The 19,889-nt window shown below is 44.5% G+C and overlaps 1 protein-coding gene and 1 non-coding gene across 3 annotated transcripts in view; one reads left to right on the top strand and one right to left on the bottom strand.

The window, feature by feature from the left end:
• SMAD7 (SMAD family member 7) overlaps window positions 1–19,627 on the bottom strand; it is a 57,834-nt gene extending 38,207 nt beyond the window's left edge. Inside the window, exons 1-3 of one of the 2 annotated variants that reach the window (XM_053300102.1) lie at window positions 17,243–19,627; window positions 15,383–15,436; window positions 4,169–4,243 (exon numbers count right to left, since the gene is read on the bottom strand). In XM_053300102.1, the coding sequence (XP_053156077.1) occupies window positions 4,169–4,243; window positions 15,383–15,436; window positions 17,243–17,975 (862 nt within the window). In that variant the 5' untranslated portion in view covers window positions 17,976–19,627. The remainder of the gene's footprint in view (window positions 1–4,168; window positions 4,244–15,382; window positions 15,437–17,242) is intronic. The other variant, XM_053300103.1, reaches the window with a different exon arrangement.
• TRNAT-UGU (transfer RNA threonine (anticodon UGU)) lies at window positions 5,387–5,458 on the top strand. The gene has a single exon. It is a non-coding gene; the product is annotated as a tRNA-Thr (tRNA).
• Window positions 19,628–19,889: the final 262 nt, after the last annotated feature.

The raw sequence follows: 19,889 nt of genomic DNA on the forward strand, positions 1-19,889 counted from the left end.
TGTTTGTGTGTGTGTGTGTGTGTGTGTGTGTGTGTGTGTGTGTGTGTATATATATATATATATATATATATATATATATATATATATATATATATATATGCATCATCTCTCTTTCCACTGTTTTAAGATACCCTCTTCATGCAGCAAAGCACACAACACTTTTATAACAAAGTTGGGGAGACTAAGAGACAGCCAGACTCCTCACCTCAGCAAATAATTACATGCTGATGCCTCTTTGGAGTCCCACCCACATTGCTTTGTTTTCCCTACCCTTCAATACCTAGATACCAGTCATTAGAAACTCCACTCCATACCTGGAAACATCTTAATTGTGAAAAATGGTGCTTTCACAAAGAAAAATCATTCCCAACCTGGAGGCCTCTAGATGTTGCTGAAGTACAACTCCGATCAGCCTCAGCTACAGTTTATTGTGGCAGGGGATGTAGTTGTAGTTCATCAACATCTGGAGGCCCCCAGGTCTGGAAGCAATGACACAGAATATGACTCTAGAAGTGATGTCACATTTAGTGAAATGTGAAGGTAAGCAAGGCCTTCACTTTCTGTGTCTCTCTCTCTCTCACACACACACTTCCCTTCTTCTGTCCTCAGCCTGCTGTTTTTGCATCACATTTAGTTTGGTTCTCAAATCGTCTTTGAGAGTTCACCCTAAAAACGTGTAATGTGTGAAGTGGCCCTGAATTTACTTTAGAATTGGAGATTTCTCTATGTTGAACAACAGTGTTATTGTACAGAAGTGAAAAATGTGGAAGCCACAACACATTTTCGGGGGGGGGGAGGAGAACATGCAGATGAGTCTTCATATCCCAAAGGTCCAGACTGAAGACTTTTAAAATCTTAACTAATATTCTTGAGGACCAAGTGAGAAGGCACATTTTATCTTAACTGAGCTACCCTTAAACATGCATGGTGGCGGAGGAGGTGGAAAGAAGAATATGAGGCTGTTCTCACGAGCAGCCAAGACCGGGCTAAGAAAGCCAAGCCCAGTCTTGGCTGTGCGTGGCAACTGCCAGGATCGTGCCCAATCCTAGTGGTGCTTCAATGCAAAGCCACCTGTAGAGCCAGCCTCTTAAACAAGGTTAAGAAAGCGAGTACTCCCTTAGCCCAGTTTTCCTGATCGTGTGCCGCGCCAGCTGTTTTCAGCTGACGCAGCAACACTGATGGGCGCCAAGACGTTGCTGGGGATATCCCCACAATGCACCTTTGCGCGGTACATTGTGCGCGTTCTTCCGGGGCTGGGACAAAGCATCCCAAACCCTGCACCTCCACACTGCCGGTGGAAGCAGCAGAGCATCTGGGCACGCAGGATCGCATACACTGACCCTCCCAGACTCGGCAGCCAGATTATCTGTGGAAAAGGCGAGTTTCTGCTGCCTTCCCTGCCGCCCACCCAGAAGTCCTCTCATGCGATCATGAGAAAGGGCTTTATGTTTACTTTTCTGTGAACAAACCCCTGTTTAAACTTTGGTGAAGTAAAGCTGTCCGACAACAGCTTGAAAATTCCTGTTCAAATAGACTCCCCAATGGCCTATCTCAAGTGTGTAAAGAGCAGTTAGAGAGTTGGAGAACCCTGGGCACCATCCAACCAAAGTTAAGCACTTTAAGTCCCAATGTTTTCAATGGATTAACATGGGTCATATTGTGCTTCCCTGTTTTATGTCTGCTTGTTGACTGTAGTCTTTCCAGTTAAGGAATTTTCAGACACACTTCTATGGTCTGCAATGGAGCTAACAGCAGATCAGGCAAAATCTGAAACAAATGCTCCTTCATTTAGATAATTCAGCTTTTGTTATGGAGCTTATATAGGTTCATATCACTTGGGAATCCTCTATCTTCTCAAAACAAAATATCTACAAAGTGTGCAGTAAATACAGATTTATTTATTTTTTAAGATTCTCTTGAGTTTGGGAGTTTTACTCTCTGTACTCACAAAAAAACTCAAAACTCACCAAAAAAAAAACCAGAATCATGGAGGGATGGGATCTAATTTGAGTAGCGCTGGAATGCTGAACGTAGTGACAAAAACCTTCACTGAAAGCACCTTTAACCAATTCTTTCTGTGCAGTGAGATGAAAAGTTACCTAGAGAGCCCCTTAAAAAAGCATTCCACCACCAGACAAGCTCTATTATTTCCTGCAGCACCAAACTTCCACCCCTCCCTCTTTCTTTCCCCCTTTAGCAGCAGACTAGACAGACGAGATGCTATCAATACACAAACCTTTCAAAAAGAGGCTCCCTTTAAAAGCTAGTACTTCCTTTGCTTATTTCATGTGGTATCCTGTGGAACTCAACCCCACCCCCTTGCATACTTTACAGGGTTTCTTCTTCTTCTTCTTCTTCAAATCATCTAACATCCTCATTGTGTTGTTCTGATTCTTTCTTTGTTTTCATCCTGCAATTCTGGCATCTTTTTTCTCCCATAGGGGCCAACCTTCCAATAAGGCCAGCTTGAAAATTCGACAACTAACTAAAGATTCCCCTTCCACAAAAAATACAATCCAGAATTGACCCTCCTCCTGCTCATTTGATTAATTCTCATTAAGGCCCTTTGAACAAACAGTACTACCCTCTCAAATAACACAGGCAGAGTATATATTACGCTAAAAGGAAAGCAAACAAGGCTCACTCAAATATAGCCACACTGAATGCAATTCCTGGAGAGAAAGACACACACACACACACATATAAACACTCAGAGGAAGAGAGCCTGTGTATTTCTGACATTCCAGTCACAGGCTAATGAGCCAAGTACAACCATTCTACAAACCATAAATCAAGGAAGGACTCCCTTGGCAAAGGAAAATTATCTTCCACAAAGTACACAAGTCCAGACAGAGGGGGGGTGGGATTCGCAAAAAACATTTTTGCACAGGATAGCAGCAAGCATTACCAGCAAGTAGCAAGTCCAAAAGGTATGTGGAAATGAACATCCTCCCAATCAAAGCCTTCATGCCTCTTTCTCACCAACCAGGGTCCGAAGATGGTCCTTTATAAGTCGGACCCAGATACCTTTCTCCATGCACATATGCATGTGTGTATGCACACACACAAACCCCTTGTAAGCTACCAAAACTTCTTATACCCCACCTTAGGCACTAAAAGGCCAGCCTGAACTTGCAACTTTGCAAAGAGAGAGAGAGAGAGAAGAAATAAAGTGCCTGCTCTGGCACACCCATACGATGGACAGTATATAATTTAGATCTCAGTGCATAAATCACATAGGCCGACAGTGCCCTCAGCTAACTGATGATTTGCAGCTGCCAGCCTACCAGCAAAATTGTCTAGGTTAGCAACCAAATCTTAACAGTGGGAGATGGAGATGGGCTTGTTGGATCAGAAAGACAGTACAAATGAAAGATGGCTTTGCAACGTGAGCTCCACCACAGTTAAAAAAACCTAGCCCTATAACCACTCAATACCAGGTGTAAAATACTATTGCATCACAAACTGTTGCATGGCACGGAACTGAGGAGAAAGCGGACACACTGCAGACAATTTACCTATGTGTCATCCCAAAGGCATTCTGGCCATCCAGTTGCCAGCTATCATCAGCAAAATCCTACACACTTAATATTTGGTGGTAACCAAAGCTAAAAATCCAAGCAATTGGTCACCTAGGAATAGGATACTGACACCTACAAGTATAAACAGCTTTTCAGCCCTGTGCAAGGTAGGTGTCTAAAGATCTGAAGTCAAGAAAATATTTTTTACCAGACCAAGTTACAACCTTCTATGGAATTCTAATTGAGGGCATTTTCAACTATTTTTTTCTCCTGGAAAATCCTTTTGCATTCACCTAAAAACTAAGCTGGTTCAAGGAATGTGATAGTTATAGATCCCTTCCACCTCAACTTTTACCACAAACTAGGGAGACCTAGAGTCCAGAATCTCTTGACCCCATTTAGACAACCTCTTGGGGTTCCCTACATTTGGTGAATGCGAGTTATCATTCTTCTGGGGGAAAACAGGCTATTGTCTGAATCTATTACACCAACTGAGAGATGGAATGGCTTCCCTTAGCAGGATGCTACTTCATCAATGCAAATCACCATCAGCTCTACATCCATCTACAGGATCAGAATCCTAGCCTTTCTACATGTTTTTTTAAGATGTTCAACAGTATGGGTACATATGAAATCCTGTTTCTTACCTGAAAGCCCCCCAGGGGCCAGGTAATTAGTTCCCCCTGTCTCAGTGGAGGAAGGCACAGAGTCTGGACAACTTGCTGTAACAGAAAAGGGAAATGAATTAAGAAATATGCATGACGCCCCCCCCCCCCTTTTTTTTTTAAGCTCACTGCAAACAATGTCTCCAGCCAAACGAAGCACATTCCACTGTGTTTAGCAGGAAGTTATTACTAATTGTCTGCACAGAGACAGTGCAATTCTTCATGATACATCCACCCTAACTCATCACCCATGTCTAGGCTCCACTCTGTCACTTAATCACATTAGTCAATGAGCACAAGATTACAGACTGGCTGGAATCTTCTCTCCTCTCCTCTCTCCGCTTCTTTTGTTGGGCTGGTTTTGTTTTCTTGCTAGTCACTGGTTACTGAAAACAAACTTGCCATGCCTAAGCTGTAGATCAAGATCAAAAAGGAGTTTTCAATGCTATTCTATTGCCTGGATTTGAGGCAGTGAGTACACAATGCGAAACTAAAGCGGGGGGGGGGGCAGTTTGCCAAAGACATTCCTGTATTAAAAAATTGCTTCCAATTGTGTATTATTTCAATAGAATCTTTCCACATTTTCCCCTAGTACTGCCAACATTTTAGTATGCCCCAGCCACTTTATGGGTCCATACATGAGCAGTTCTAAAGTTCTCTGCTTCTACTGCTGATACTGCTGTAAAGCAATACACAAAAAACCAGGGTTGTTTTTTTTAATGCCTGGATAAACTGATAGAGGTCTATAAAATCATGCATGGCGTGGAGAAAGTGGACAGAGAGAAATCCTTCTCCCTTTCACATAACACTAGAACCAGGTGTCATCACATGAAATTGATTGCCAGGAAATTTAGGACCAACAAACAGAAGTACTTTTTCACACAACACATAATCCACTTGTAGAATCCTCTGCCACAGGATGTGGTGACAGCCAACAACCTGCATGGCTTTAAGAGGGGTTTGGATCATCGGCTACTAGTCGGGGGGCTGTGGGCCACCTCCAGCCTCCAAGGCAGGATGCCTCTGAGTACCAGCTGCAGGGGAGTAACAGCAGAAGAGAGGGCATGCCCTCAACTCCTGCCTGTGGGCTCCCCAGCGGCATCTGGTGGGCCACTGTGCGAAACAGGATGCTGGACTAGATGGGCCATGGGCCTGATCCAGCAGGGCTGTTCTTCTTATGTTCTAAACTGCTTTGGGGATGGGGCTGTAGCTCAGTATTAGAGCATCTGCTTTGTATGTAGAAGGTCCCAGGTTCAATCCCTGGCAGCATCTCCAGGTAGTGCTGGGGAAGATTCCTTCCTGAAACCTTGGAGAAGCTGCGGCCAGTCAGTGCTGACAATACTGAGCTAGATGGACCAATGGTCTGACTCGGTACAAGGCAGCTTCCTATGTACTTCCCCAAAGATTGATTCTAATCACCCTATGTGCTTGGAAAGCCATAATGTGCTTTACCTCCTGGTTCATTGTAATAATAATTTGTTTGGATCACTGAACCTGGCATACTATGGGTCTTGCAAATCAGTTTGCCCAAATTAGAAACCACAGATTGAAATTTATGCCACAATTTAAAGTCTTCAAGCCCCTTGACATACTTTGGCCCAGTTTGGTGCCAAAGTATGATCTTCATGAACCATGCAGAAAAGGAGGTAATTAGCATGCACAAAAGGAAGGAAACACACAAGTCTGCAGCACGTTTCTGAAAGCAAAACCTTGGTTTGGCTAGGACATCTGAACCAAGCTAATGTACAGTATGTAAAAGTGCTATATAAACACATACCATATTTACCCAAATAGAAGACAGCTCTGAACCTAAGACAACCCGCTTAAAAACTGCAGGTTAAATTAGAAGTTAAACCTGTATTGACCAAAAAGGAAGAGGATTCTGAATTTAAGATTCCACCCCCCACATTTCTAACATCAAATAACTTGCAAAATAACCCTAGTCTTGGATTCAGGTAAATATGTGTAATTCTTATGATCCATGAGGTTAATTTATATATATTGCCCTGAGTTTTAATATGCAGGTTCAGCAAAATCTTAGGATCAGAATGAAAAAGGAGAATAAGTTCCTCCAAAAAAAACCCCACCAAAAAACCAATTCCTGTAGACCAAATACACATAGTTGACTATAATTTTTACATAATAAAAATCTCAAAACCAGAGCATATTCACATTTTTCACAAGGGGAAGGTATGCAATGAACACCATCAATCCAGGATGATAATATAAATAACCAAATGGCTCATGGCTCCTCCACACCATACCACTTTCTTCCAGGAAGCTTCTTCCATACTTCCAATTTGAAACTAAAGTACCAAACTGAGGAAAAAGAAAAAATCTACAATGCACAGGTTCATAAAATTGCTTTACAGCTCAAATCCAGCCCATGTGAGTTGGATAACATGACACAGATGTTAATAAACAGTCATTTTTCTCTAACAGTGACTGTGGCCCAAACACTTTAACTGTGTGACTTCTCTGATGTGATCTCACCTTTTTTTCACCAGTCTGAGGTTTACGAAAATGTTGAGCATGAGCCTTTCTTAGTCTCACTACCTAACACCCATAACAGGAAACACAAAATGACAACTTCTGTAGCTTGTGAACTCATAAACTCTAGCTAGACATATTTAAAAATGACATGTTATGTCATGTGAAAATAATATTAATAATGAATAATAATGGATAGTAATAAGGTTTAAGTGTTTGGGAAAGACTTTTTTCAAGTTCTTTGGAACCAAAATAAGAGACTTGCGTCTGGGGTGCTATATAACTTTGCTAAATAAATAATAAAATAAATAAAACCAAAGCTCAGTCACATCAAAAACATGTGGAAGTCAGAAGTACCAGAATACACCAATTCTCATACTGTCGATGTTAGTTCAGGACCTGGGATATACTGAAACCAGATTCATAAACAAAAATCTAACTCTCACGTCCAGAAAGAAAGGAAAGACAAGAGAGGCTACCAGCCTATATGCCCAACCTAGACTGCTGGCAAGTTGTCAATGCTGCCTTTGGCTATACAAACTCTGGACATGCACCATGTGGCACAACAATACAAACATGGACACAGACATACCCACTGACTTTGAAAGCCATCCCCTTTCCACCCACCTCTACAGGCCATTTTTCAATAACTTACTCCTCAAAAGACAGGGAAAGAGCACATGTATGTGTGCACACAAAACTGTATAATCTCATTTTAGAGTCAAGTATAACCCTGAACAGGAATATACAGTTTAACAGGATATACTTAATCAAACTGAAAACAATGGGGCAGACAGGAAATTGAGTTACTTGTAAAATACTGTATACTATACACTTTCTGAATGTACAGTGCTTTTTGAGTTCTAAGGAAACAGCTTTTTTTCCTCAATTAAAACTTGCTTTAACTAGATACTTATGCTTTGTATCTTACCTAAGCTTAACTTTAGCAATTCCTTCATGTTCCCCACAACTGCCCCTTGCCAAGGGCTTAGCACCCCCTAAGGTGGTAAACCACTTTGCAGGGAGGGGCACTCACATGATGGAGTTGTCCTCCATACAAAGCATTCCTTGCCCAAAAAGGAATCAATTGAAAGGAATGTCATATCAGCAAGAAGGCTAGGCAAGAACACCTAGGGGCTATTCTCACGATCAGCAAAAACCGGGCTAGGAGAGCATAGCCCAATTTTTGCTGATTGTGTAAACCACCGAGCTCACAGGTGAGCCCGGTGCTTTACAAGCGGGTCACCCGCTTCTGTAGCCCTCCCCTTAGCCCGAGTTTGCGCATACCCGGGCTATCTGATCGTGAGGAGCCACGGCTACTCACGAGTAGACCCCTGGAGGGGAGGCGAAAAGCCACCTCCTGGCTCCAGTGGTCTCCCCTGTATGCCCTTCACGCTCGCGCAGGCATACTGGAGCTTCCGGGGGCCACGCAGCCCCCAAGCTCCCCAGCCCCCACCGGCTCCGTGATGGAGCCAGCAATCATGTGGGCAGCCAATCCAGCGGCCCAGGGCTCCCTCCCTGCTCGTGTGCGGGGAGAGCGGGCTTAGCCCTCTCTCCCCGCTCACGTTTCTAAACCGGGTCTCATTTCGTGAGACCCGGCTCCTAGTTTTCTATGTACAGATTTCCCACCCCCCGTATGAAAGGATATTTAATCAGATGAGCCCCCATCTGCAGTCTGAAGTGGTATAGGCCAGACACAGCTTTACAACCTTAGTGGTATAAATGAAGTATCATGTATTATGGTTAAATATCAAGTATATAAAAATGAGTTAAGGAATATGATGGTGGCTCCCACATGCTGAAGGTTTCAAACCCCATACTGAAACGTAACACCCACTGGATGTCCATTTCATAAGCCAGGGGGAATGACTTGATTAGCAAGCCAGAGGTTGCCGGTTCGAATCCCCGCTGGTATGTTTCCCAGACTATGGGAAACACCTATATCAGGCAGCAGCAGTATAGGAAGATGCAGAAAGGCATCATCTCATACTGTGTGGGATATGGCAATGGTAAACCCCTCCTGTATTCTACCCAAAGACAACCACAGGGCTCTGTGGTCGCCAGGAGTCGACATCGACTTGACGGCACACTTTACCTTTTACCTGTAGCTAAGAGCAGCATAAAGGTCCAGCTTTGTTACCCCCCTTGATACTTCATGATTGGTGGTTTAGTCACCCCTGATGTAGAACTGTGGGTCATGCAGCAATAACAGATAACTGAGATACCCCTTCCAGGACCAAAGATAACATTGCTACACGGGACTCTTTAGAGACAAAATGAAGGAAGAGGATTTCAAAGTTAAAGCAGGAGAAAGATCTAGAGGTCAGGACAGGGGTCTAGGAGTTGGCAGGGTCAAGAATTCAAGGGAACGTAAAGGATAAGTGAGAAAAGAACCTATGAAGAAGTCATCACATTTTGGCATCTGAGCCACTGTGCCTTGTGCACATGCAGGAAAACATATTGAAAATATTTTAAGATCTGGGACGCACTGCACCAACACCTCCTTCCCTGAAAAAAACCCTATGCCATGAAACAGGAATTAACACGTGTATTCTCTTGAAATTTATGCCTAGCTTTGCTGATTCACTGCTTTGCCGCACACAACCTCTCTGCAAAACTGGCCTAACAGTACACATCTGCATATCTGATTGAGTTGATCTGAGGTTCTTTAATTTCTCTTTATAGAAACTTTGGGAGGCTTCCATCAGGAGCTGTCTTTTGCAAGAACAAATCCAATTCACCTCAGCTACAGGAGTCACATCTCTTACATGCTATTAACACAAACCCCAAAGTCCAACAGACCTTTCAGGTGCAGGGCTAAAATTCCTTTAGGCCAGGCCTTGACAAATTTTCTTTGGATCTAGGAGCCAGGCCAAACATTTAGGAGCCAGGCAACAGATGCTTGACAAAGCTACCAGACTTTGTGACGGACACTGAGGAGAGGGAGGGTTTCTCTTTATCCCCTTCGCAAGTAACACAGAACAGAAACAGGGCCGCCTGAGACAAATATAAAGATTTTACTAAGCAATTCTACCTCTGAATTATCTAGTCTAGATGCCATGGTTAAATCCTATGTCAATGAAGCAAAGTCCATGTGGCCAAATGTGGCCAAAGCCAAGTCCAACTTTTTTTTTTAACTCCCAAACCCAAAAGTGATGGGTTTAAACTCATGGCTATGGATAGATTAAACTTAAATGTGTTTTAATATTTTTGTTACTATTGACAATAATTTAATAATTATGGCCAGCATAAACTATGGTCCACATTCACCATTCGAGACACTGCTTGCTACTCATTAATATCCACTGGAGATTTTTCCGAAATGCTCCACATTTAATGGCTGGACATCCCTTACTGGTACTCAAGAATTTCCCCCAAGTTAGAAGTCATGGTTACTTATATTACACTGCCATCAGTGTAATCATATGTGTTGCTCCTCACAGACACCAAAATCAGCCACCCTTGTTCAACATCCTGAGCTATAAACACCTTACAAACAAGGAGACAGATCTGTGAACGCTTCATTTAACAGATTGTACAACAGAGTGAAATCCAGCTTCTCACACCCTGATGCTGCAGTGGTTTTGCTTATTCCCTTGCCTAATGAAACATGAAGGGCTCTGACTTTGCCACTTAACAGGTGGGGCCAAGGTGGAGCCAGACTACCTGCAGCATGGTGGCAGGGGCAAACAAATCTGTCAAACATCTCCTTTATTATAGAGAAGATAAAACACAAAGCATCACCAACCTTACACCAAGGACTAGAGGTAGCTTGCATACCATTTGCACATCATGGATGCTAAGCCACAGCTGGGTGGACATATAGGTATTCTGCAATGCTCATATTTAGATTGTGAGCCTTTTTGCAACAGGGAGCCATTGGGTGGGTTCAACGTAATGTGGAACCCGAGAGATGGAGGGAACCTGAAGCTGGCACTGCAGACAATCACGCATCATGGTTTGTTGGAAGTAGCCGAGTTGAGTTAAATATATGCCCCCTGGCTGGGCTTTCCAGCAAGGCCCTGGATGCTATCCCAGCCTGCCTTGCAGCCATCAGTTCTGAGGGCAGAGGTGGTTGGTTTGCCTGGAACAAACCAGAGGTTCATGAAGATGGTTGATTCGGACATAACATGCACCTCAGTGGCAGGACTTGGTTTGACAAGCCAACTTCAAATCTTGCTTACACATCTCAATTTGAGGCCCCAAGGCAACCTCAGGCTCCTGCCTTGGCATGGGTTCAGACAGTCATAGACAAGTCAGTTATCAACTTTGCAAGCAGGTTCTACATGTTCTTTCCAAGTAAGTTCTATGTGTGAACCCGCCCAATTTCTCATTCTTAATTATTTTGGAATTGTTAACCCCCAGTGTGAAAGGAATACTAATGCAATAGGCTTACAGGTCACATCCTTTGAAACATTAATGGATCTGGGGTTCTCATGCCTTCTTGCTTGCAAGTTTCCAAAATACAGCTTCAAGGCTATTTCTGCATCAAGCTCAAAGCTCTCTTTTTAAAAACTTAATGCTAAAGCATGAACCAGCAAACCATACCATTAAGCACTGTTGCTAATCCCAGAGAAAATTAGGAACTATTTGCTATTAGATGGCTATCTATTGGTGCAACAATTGGCACTTTTATTTAGTAATACTGCTCTATATGCAGATGGGAAATAGCTACCTTCCTATTTGGCCTGATAAAGATTACTGCTTGACTCCAAAACTTGCCTATTTCTATACCAAACTAAGAGGACCCAAATTTCATGTCCAAGAAGGCTTGAAATTTTAATTCACACCAGGACTCTCATCTGCTGAGTCTCAAGCAAACAATACTTAGCAACAACACAATTGAAGAGTTAGGAATGTGGAAAAACTTAAGTTCACAGCAGAACACTATCTATAGCAGAACAGACAAATGATACAGAGACACTGAATGTTTTCTCTCCCTCTCTCTCCCCTCACAATGGCCTTGATTAAACAGGAAGTTAAATAGGAGTCAGAGGTTGTAATAACCACCTGCAATGACAGACTTATGGGGTATTTTTGTCTCTCTCCATTCACCACTTGCTACAGTATTCAGAGTTCAACTGCCAAATGGACTTTAAGGAGAGGAGGGAGGCTTTGGGGTGAGAAACCCAGCTTTCTTTTCTTTTCTTTAGATTTCCGACTGTCTCCATTAATCACTTCCCATTGGCCAATACAGAGAACTTTTCCTTTCAAAAGGGCATATTGGAGTTCTGTGGCTTTTTCTGTTTACACACAGTTTTGCTACCTTATGTCAACACTTGCTAATGAATAAATATATCACTCCACTAACTGAGAATGGGGTCCTGGCAACAACAGGCTGGATGTTTAAACTCCTGCTAATAGATTTATCCTAGCATCTTTACCAGAAACCAAATAGCAGCCCCCTAAGTATTATTTCCAACAGTTCTGATACTGCCAGCTATATTCACCACTCTTTCCAAATTCCCTTGGGTCTGTGCAACAGAAGTAACGGGTAATATACAATACATTTTTAAAAAAATTACAGCCCAATCCTAACTACCTTTACTTGGAATTAAGTTTGAGTAAAACATTTTTCCAAGTGGGTGTGTTTGAGACTGCAGCCCAAGGCATCTTACCCATGCTTCTTTGAGAGCAGGCGTGACTGAATTCAGTAGGGCTTACTTTGGTGTAAACATGCAGAAGATAGAAGTACAGAATTCCAAAGGTACCTTCTTCATCATCATGTATTTTGCACATTTTAATGTGGAAGGTGCATTGGATTTCTTATTCTACAAACGGGAAACTGAGGTTGACAGACAGTTACTTGCTCAAGGCTGCTTGATGAAAAGTGATATAATCCCAGATCATATAATTTTAGAGCTGGTAGCAATACTGGTGGACTCCTGTTCTCCTGTTCAATACAGGATCCTGACAGATGGTCATCCAAACTCAGCTTGAAAACCTCCACCAAATCCAATGTTCAAATCCATTGCCATCTATTAGAGCACACTATGCAGCCTTATGCAGTACATAACTATGCAGTGTGAGTGTGAGCATGTGTGCTTCAAGGGAGATCCCTATGAGCAAGACCTCCATCCCTATGAGCAAGTCTGGACCATTCAGTGCCGGAGAACAGGCCAGTTTTCTCCCAACTGCAACCTTGTCCCCAAGCACAATGGACCTACTTTCCTCCTTAAGAACTGATGGCACCCATTCACTTTCATGGGAGAAAGTAAAGACGTACCCTTGAGAACATCAATGGGGTGAGAGTTAAACCTGCTATTTGCTCTGTGACCTCAATCTCAAGAATCAAGCCGGACCCTATCTACACAGTCCCATCCTGGGATGCGTTCCTTGGTCACACTACAGCAGGGGCAGGCAACATACAGCTCTCCAAGTGTTGCTGAAGTAGAACTCCCAGCCATAATTTATTTCAGCTGGGGATGATGGGAGTTGTAGTTCAGCAACAAATGGAGAGCCCTTATGGCGAGTACGACAATGTTAGGAACTGACTAGCACACACTTGGATAGGTGGATATCTATCAGAAAAAAACTCTTTTCAGTTGACTCTGAAGACTACTAAAGCGAATCATAAATAGTATGTTACAAAGAGTTTAGGTTACTATGTTGTTATTCTCAGTAAACACATCTAATGCAGAGTGTATTTCACCCTTTGCAATTCATGCATTTAGGAACAGCTTGGCCTGTTTACACATTGCATAAACCTGTATTATTCACATGTCCTACAGTGGAGAAAGCCACCTAATGGCACAGCTGGGAAATAACTTGATTAGCAAGCCAGAGGTTGCCGGTTCGAATCCCTGCTGGTATGTTTCCCAGATGATGGGAAACACCTATATCAGGCAGCAGCAGTACAGGAAGATGCTGAAAGGCATTATCTCACACTGCACGGGAGGAGGCAATGGTAAACCCCTCCTGTATTCTACCAAAGACAACCACAGGGCTCTGTGGTCACCAGGAGTCAACACCGGCTTGACATCACATTTTACCTTTACCTTTATTTACAGTGGAGAAACGGTCCTTTTTAAAACCAATGGTCATTAAGGTCTCAAGTACCTCTAAGAAAGATATAAACACCTGGGCCACATATTAAGTTACAAACAAGGATAACAATCTCAAAGAGCCTATACCTGCAATTCAGTTTCTTAAAAGCACTTTAATAAATTATTTTGATTTGATTTTTTAATAAAAGTCCATCAGTATACTTGGTGCTTTGCAAAAGTTCACAAGCAAAACAATAAGGCACTACTCCCAATAATTTTTGGCGTCTAGAGTAGTATCAAAGACTCTGTGAACCTTTGGAAAAAGAAATTGTTATCCTTCAGATCTTTAGATGAACACTGTTTAAACTTGACAAACTAACCAGATCTAGTAAACTAAACAATAAAACTAGTTTTTCTGTTGTGGGGAGACAACAGCTGAAGCTGCAGCTTTACAAACAAATCTGATTTTAAACCACACCAACTTATTGCTTTTGCCTGACATCAGGATGTAATCAATAAAGACAACTGCTCTACAATCTGTATTTTAGTCCATTAATCTTCAGGAGAGATATGAAGTGGCTTGTGGAATTCCATTTCCCTTCCCCTCGATTTCATCCACATTTCCGATTTTCACTAACACCCCCCCCTCCTCTCTTCCACAATGCCAGCCCTATTTATCTAACACAGGGTGAGCCTGCTGCCAGCCAAAAGTTTATGCAGACAACCGCAACAGAGCTTGGTGCCAGCCTCGAATGGGCTTCTGCCCTGGCAGCCTGCCACTCAATTACAAGCAACAAGCATGCAGAGAGAGCTGTGCTAAAAACATCTGTGTGCCCCCTTCATATATTTTTTTACTCTATTTGTGCCCAATTACAGATGGGTGTTTTTTTTAAACATAAAAAAGTAAGAAAACAAATAAGATGTTTCAGGAAACCACATTAGTTGTTATTTACTCATTCTATTATCAATAAATAATTTTCCAGTCTTCCTTGAACTCTTCCTGGAGCTCCTCCTAACATTACAGACCAGACTTTTGGTTGATATATGGCAAAGCCATATACTTTACTGTCTATCTACATTTTAAAAGAAATGCATTTTGTTTTCTAAAGGAAGAGATTGGATTATCTGGGCTGCAATCCTATATACATTTAATTTGTGAGTCTGTCTCACTGAATTAAGTTGGATTTACTTCCGAGTAAACCCACTCAGGAACAGGCTGCTAGTGAGAATGTCCTGTTTCATGTGCAACCTCTGGTTTTGTATTTAAACAAAGACACTTACATTTCAATCCTAAATACTAGAAGTCATTACATGAAACTTTCTTCCAAGTTAAAAAGCTTTCAGGAAGGCAGAAAAAGCAATACCTGTACAACATCTTGTAAAGTTTGGAAGAAAAAGGGCTAAAGATCTCATAGTTTGCACTGATTAGGGAGCAAATCTAACTCATCTTAATATAACACAACTTGCTCACAAGTACATGTGTAGGAGGTGCTACCAACACTGGCAACAAACAGAACTGAAAATCCAAAGCAAACAAGTGAAATTGGTTGTTATTATTATTAATAATAATAATAATAATAATAATAATAAATATAATGTAATATAATATAAAACCACAAAAGAATAAGGGAGAGTACTGGAGAGAATAATTATTTCCCAGGAAAGTTCAGGGTTCTTTCCCCAAATTTCGGTTTGTTTAAAAACAGTCTACAGTACTTACCAGTTGGTTTGAGAAAATCCATTGGGTATCTGGAGTAGGGAGGAGGAGGAGACTCTGAAATTAGAAAAGTACAGAGAAAATAAAAGCAGGGCCATGAGAAGCGAGAGAGGAAAGGGGGAAAAAAGAAAACAGAAGAAGATAGGAACTTATGATAACAGTGGCATTCTTGTAGCAAAACTGTTTGTCTTAGCTCTGGGGGTTGGAGGCAGGGCAAGCGAGGCGGTGATTGCCTTGATATTTTACTGTCAGATAAACAAAGGGGGCCGGCTGGCGCCAGTCTCTTGTGCTATCTGCTCCTCTGGCTGTCTCGAGCGGGGCCTCCTTGGCTGGGCTGAAACACTTCAGCTCTGGAAATCACCAACTGATCCCGGCTCCTTGATAATCCCAGCTAGGCTAGCTGCATGCACATTTAACATTTCGCAGAAAGCCTGGGGAGGGGGAGCGGCGGCGGGGGGGGGGGGGGGGGGGAGAAAGACAGGCACACAATTCAGACTCACATTTTCCTCCCATCTAAGCCCCCACCCCACCCCCCCAAAGTAGTTTGCACAGGGGACGGTTTTCTATACACCAAACTTTGCAAAGTTGGCCAGCACATTACAATGTTTTCAGAAAGGGAGGGTGGAAGTAAGGACAGCATGGAGCTTTTTAGACGGGAGGGGTGTCACCACTAGCATGGTTTAAAAGATAGCCAAGCAGTTATTTCCACTCCTATACAAACTTTGAACTTTTAGAAAAAAATAAAATCTTTTGCACTGATGAGTTGAAGCATGCTGGGCTATAGTTCTTTCTCTCTCCCCCTCCTAATTTGGAAACCAAAAGTCTGGTTTGCCCGGAGGAGGAGAGGAAGCAAGATTACAAACTGGTGCCTGGAAATTATGTGTTCTCTTTTATATTATATGGAGGTGGAGGAGGGCTGGGGGGGGGGATATTGCGAACGAGGAGCCAGCCCAAGGCTGGATTGCTTTTGCAAACTTCAGCCTGGCTGGAGATTTTTTGTGTATTAAAGTAGAAGATCCGAGAATGGGTTTTTCAAACACTTTTCCCCCTGTCCTGCCCTATGCAGCAGAGGGGTGTTGGGTTTTTGTTTTTTGTTTTGTTTTGGGTTGTTTTTTTTTTTTTTTTTGCATAATAGTATTAAATCTACGCTGAGCAAACACCTACAGTCATTTGAAGAATGTTTACTGTAGGATTCTGGCACCTACAAACAACGGGATTTTATTTTTTATTTACTTGCAGAAAAGCATTCTGTCATTAAGTTGCATGCTTGATTTACTGCCCAACCATCACCCACCTGCCCTTTTACTGGAGATCCACAAGAACGAAAACACAAACAGCCCAGAGAGGCAACCCAACACTATTCTCTCTCCTCTTGTAAAAGTTGCCTCCGAGCTATTTAAAGCCTAAATTAAAACTCTCCTTGGAATTTTGTTTTTGTTTTGGCTTAAGAGAAGTATACAGACATACGGGGCTTTGATGGTACATCGAAACTTGAACTTCAAAGCGCTTCTGAGAGCCCATTTGACAAGGGTGCCAGATATGATCTCTGCATATTCCAACCGGGTCCCTTCTAGAGCCGAAGGTTCCCAGTGGGGGGCTACGAGTCCCCTAAGGCGAGGCAGTTCTCGCCCCCCCCCCCCGCCCGGTACGCAGCACTACTACAAAGAAGAACCTGGCTGCAGTCGGAAAGACTTGCAAGGCCTGGCGCGGGCGTCCAGCAAGCCTCGCGCCTCCGTTCCTCCGGGCCGTGCAAAACAAAACATGCGCGCGCCAACACGCCGCTGCGAGTGCAATGCATGCCCCCTTCCTCCTCCTCCTCTGTGGGGCTTTCGGGAGGAAACCCCGCGGGATGGCCGCGCTTACCTAGTTCACAGAGCCGGCTGAGGTGGTAAGGGTTGCAGCAGACCACGTCCGGGTGAGTTTTCCCATAGGATTCACAGCAACATAACCTCTTGACTTCCGAGCAATGCCTGAGATCGGGCCACCGAAAGACTTTACACAGCAGCAGAGGAAGGGAGTACCAATGCTGGCCCAGTTTGGAGTCCACCTTGGTGGGCAACAGGAGGCAGGAGGTCCGAGTGCCGCCCCGGGACTCCACAGCTTGCAAAAGGCCCTCCAAGTGCTTCTCCTTCAGCCTCTTCAGCACCGAGTGGGTCAACGCTTTCAGTTCAGCCTCCGATCCGATGTGTGCCTTGGCGATTTTCCCCGACTTGCCCATGCAGCAACCCCGACTTCCTCCGCCGCCGCCGCCGCCGTCTCCAGCCCCATGCGCCCGGCTGTCCGCTGGTCCTTCTCCAAGTTCGCCGCCTTCCTCCTCCCCGCCGGGCGCACGGCTCCGCCAGAGTCTTCGGACGAGCAGCGATCGTTTGGTCCTGAACATGCGGGACGAGAAGAAGGTTTCCCGGCTAAAAAACGGGCATGTCGTCCGCAACTCATGAAGAATCCGGGATCCGAGTCCAGGCAGCCAGTATAAGCAGCCTGAAATGATGGGGATGAAGTGGGAGCAGAGGAGGGAGCCCGGTGGCGGCGGCCGGGTTGCTGCTGTTGCTGGGAGTGGAGGAGGTGGTGGAGAAACAGCCAAAGCCAGCTGAAGCATACGCCAGTCTCGGGAAAGGCTTGGGCTGGATTCCCCTCTCGTCTTTCTTCCCTTTCTCCCACTTGAAACAAACACACACACAAGAACAACCGTCTAGATCCACAGAGGAGTAAAAGAAAAATCTCTACAGTTCATTTAAAGGAAGCGTGTAGGGACTGGGGGTAGTTTTGACTAATTAGAAAAAAATGGAGGAAAAGAGTGAGGGGAAGTAGCCCCCAAAAATGGAAGAGAAAGGATGCCCTTTTCCCACCCCCTCCCCAAACGCAGCAACTGGATGTGGAAATGTCTTCTTCAGGGATGGTTAAAACAGAACCAAACTTTCAGGCGGTGTGTGGTGGTTGGGGTCTGTCTTCACCCCTCCCCTAAAAAATGCGACGCCGCTCAAGACTTAGATCCTTACAGCACGGTTACTGGTTGCGTTCAATAGGGCTTACTCCCCAAGTAAGGGTGCGCACAGGATTGCAGTCCCCACTAATCAAAGCAGATCCTAAATCCAGCCAAGAGACGTTGGGAGGGGAGAGAAAAATGCAACCTGGTGGGATCAGGAAGCCGAGACAAAAAATAAATTTTGACAAGAAGAATTTGAATCTGGACGTTTGCAGGAAAAAAATAAAAATCTGTGATTAAGCAAACAAAAAATCCACAGTAATCATAGAAATGCATCCAAATATCCCCTTGAAAAAGCCCTTGTCCTGATAGGTTTGTGTGTGTGTTTGCGGCTGCTTCTTAGCAAAGACCTGAATGGACAAACCTATCTGTGAACACACACCAGCACCTTGATCCGGTTGGTTCCAAGAGGCGCCTGCCCTTCCCAAAACGCTTTGATCTCCTCTCCTTCTGGATGCCTGGCTTGCTTGTTTGTTTCCCTTTCCGAGAGTTTTTAAATGCCAGACAAAAGTTCTTCCCTCGCAATCTCTCCACCCACCGCCTTGACGCGGGGGGGGGGGGGTAGGAGAGAAGGAAAGCGGAGGGAGGAGGGGAAAAAGAACCAGCGGGAAGTCACTGAGGATGATCCTGGAATGACAGGAGCTGAAATTGTCGCCAGCTCCTCGGCCTCTCGAGCTCAGTTCTCAGCTCTTTCCTCCGGCGGCTGTCTGTGCCGTTCGCCCTCCTCCTTTCCCAGCTTGTGCATCGCCTCCCGGCACTCACACACACACACACACGCACGCACGCACACGAAAGGGAGGGGGGGATCCACCCAGCAGCTCCTTGCGCCTTGGCTCCAGTCTTCCCTCCCTTCCTTTTTCCGCTCCCTTCTTCCTTTCGCAGCGCAGAAGGAGAGGCGGCTTCTCGCTTGTTGGCTCGCTGGCTTTCTCTCCACCTTCTTTCTTCCTTGCTTCGCACGGGAAACGCGGCGCGGGGGGACGGGTCTTCCTTGCAGCTTTGTGATGTCAAGTTTTTTTCCCTTCTGGTGGAAAAGGGTGCCGGAACATCAGGGAGGGCGAGCTTTTGCAAAGAGGAGGAGATCGCCTATCAGAGCCCCAGTGCCTCTCTGCCGCCTGTCTCCGGGGGGCTCCGGGCTGCTCTCGCCTCTGATCCCTCCTCTCCAGCCAGCCGGCCAGCCCGAGCCAACCTCCGTCTCTGTCTCCGTCTCCTCCCCCGTCCTCCTCCTCCTCCTCCTCTTCCACCGCCTCCTCCTCCTCCGCCTTGCCTTGCCTGCCTGCCTCAGTGGCTTCCAGACTGCGCAGCGGCGCTGCCCTGCCCAGGCACCCCCCTCTTATCACGTGGGCGTCTAGACACCCTGTCGCTTTTTTATTTAAAAAAAAACAACAAAAAAAACACCAGCGATTGTATTGCGCAAAGAAGGCATCGGGTTTCTGAAAGCTATTTTTTCCTCTTTAATTCTTGAAGTCTGGGGAGGCACAGAGGGGAAAAAACAGAGAAGAGAGGGATTCCATAATAATGGAAGTAATA

The sequence above is a fragment of the Hemicordylus capensis genome, chromosome 2, assembly GCF_027244095.1.
Source record: "Hemicordylus capensis ecotype Gifberg chromosome 2, rHemCap1.1.pri, whole genome shotgun sequence".
Lineage (NCBI taxonomy): Eukaryota > Metazoa > Chordata > Lepidosauria > Squamata > Cordylidae > Hemicordylus > Hemicordylus capensis.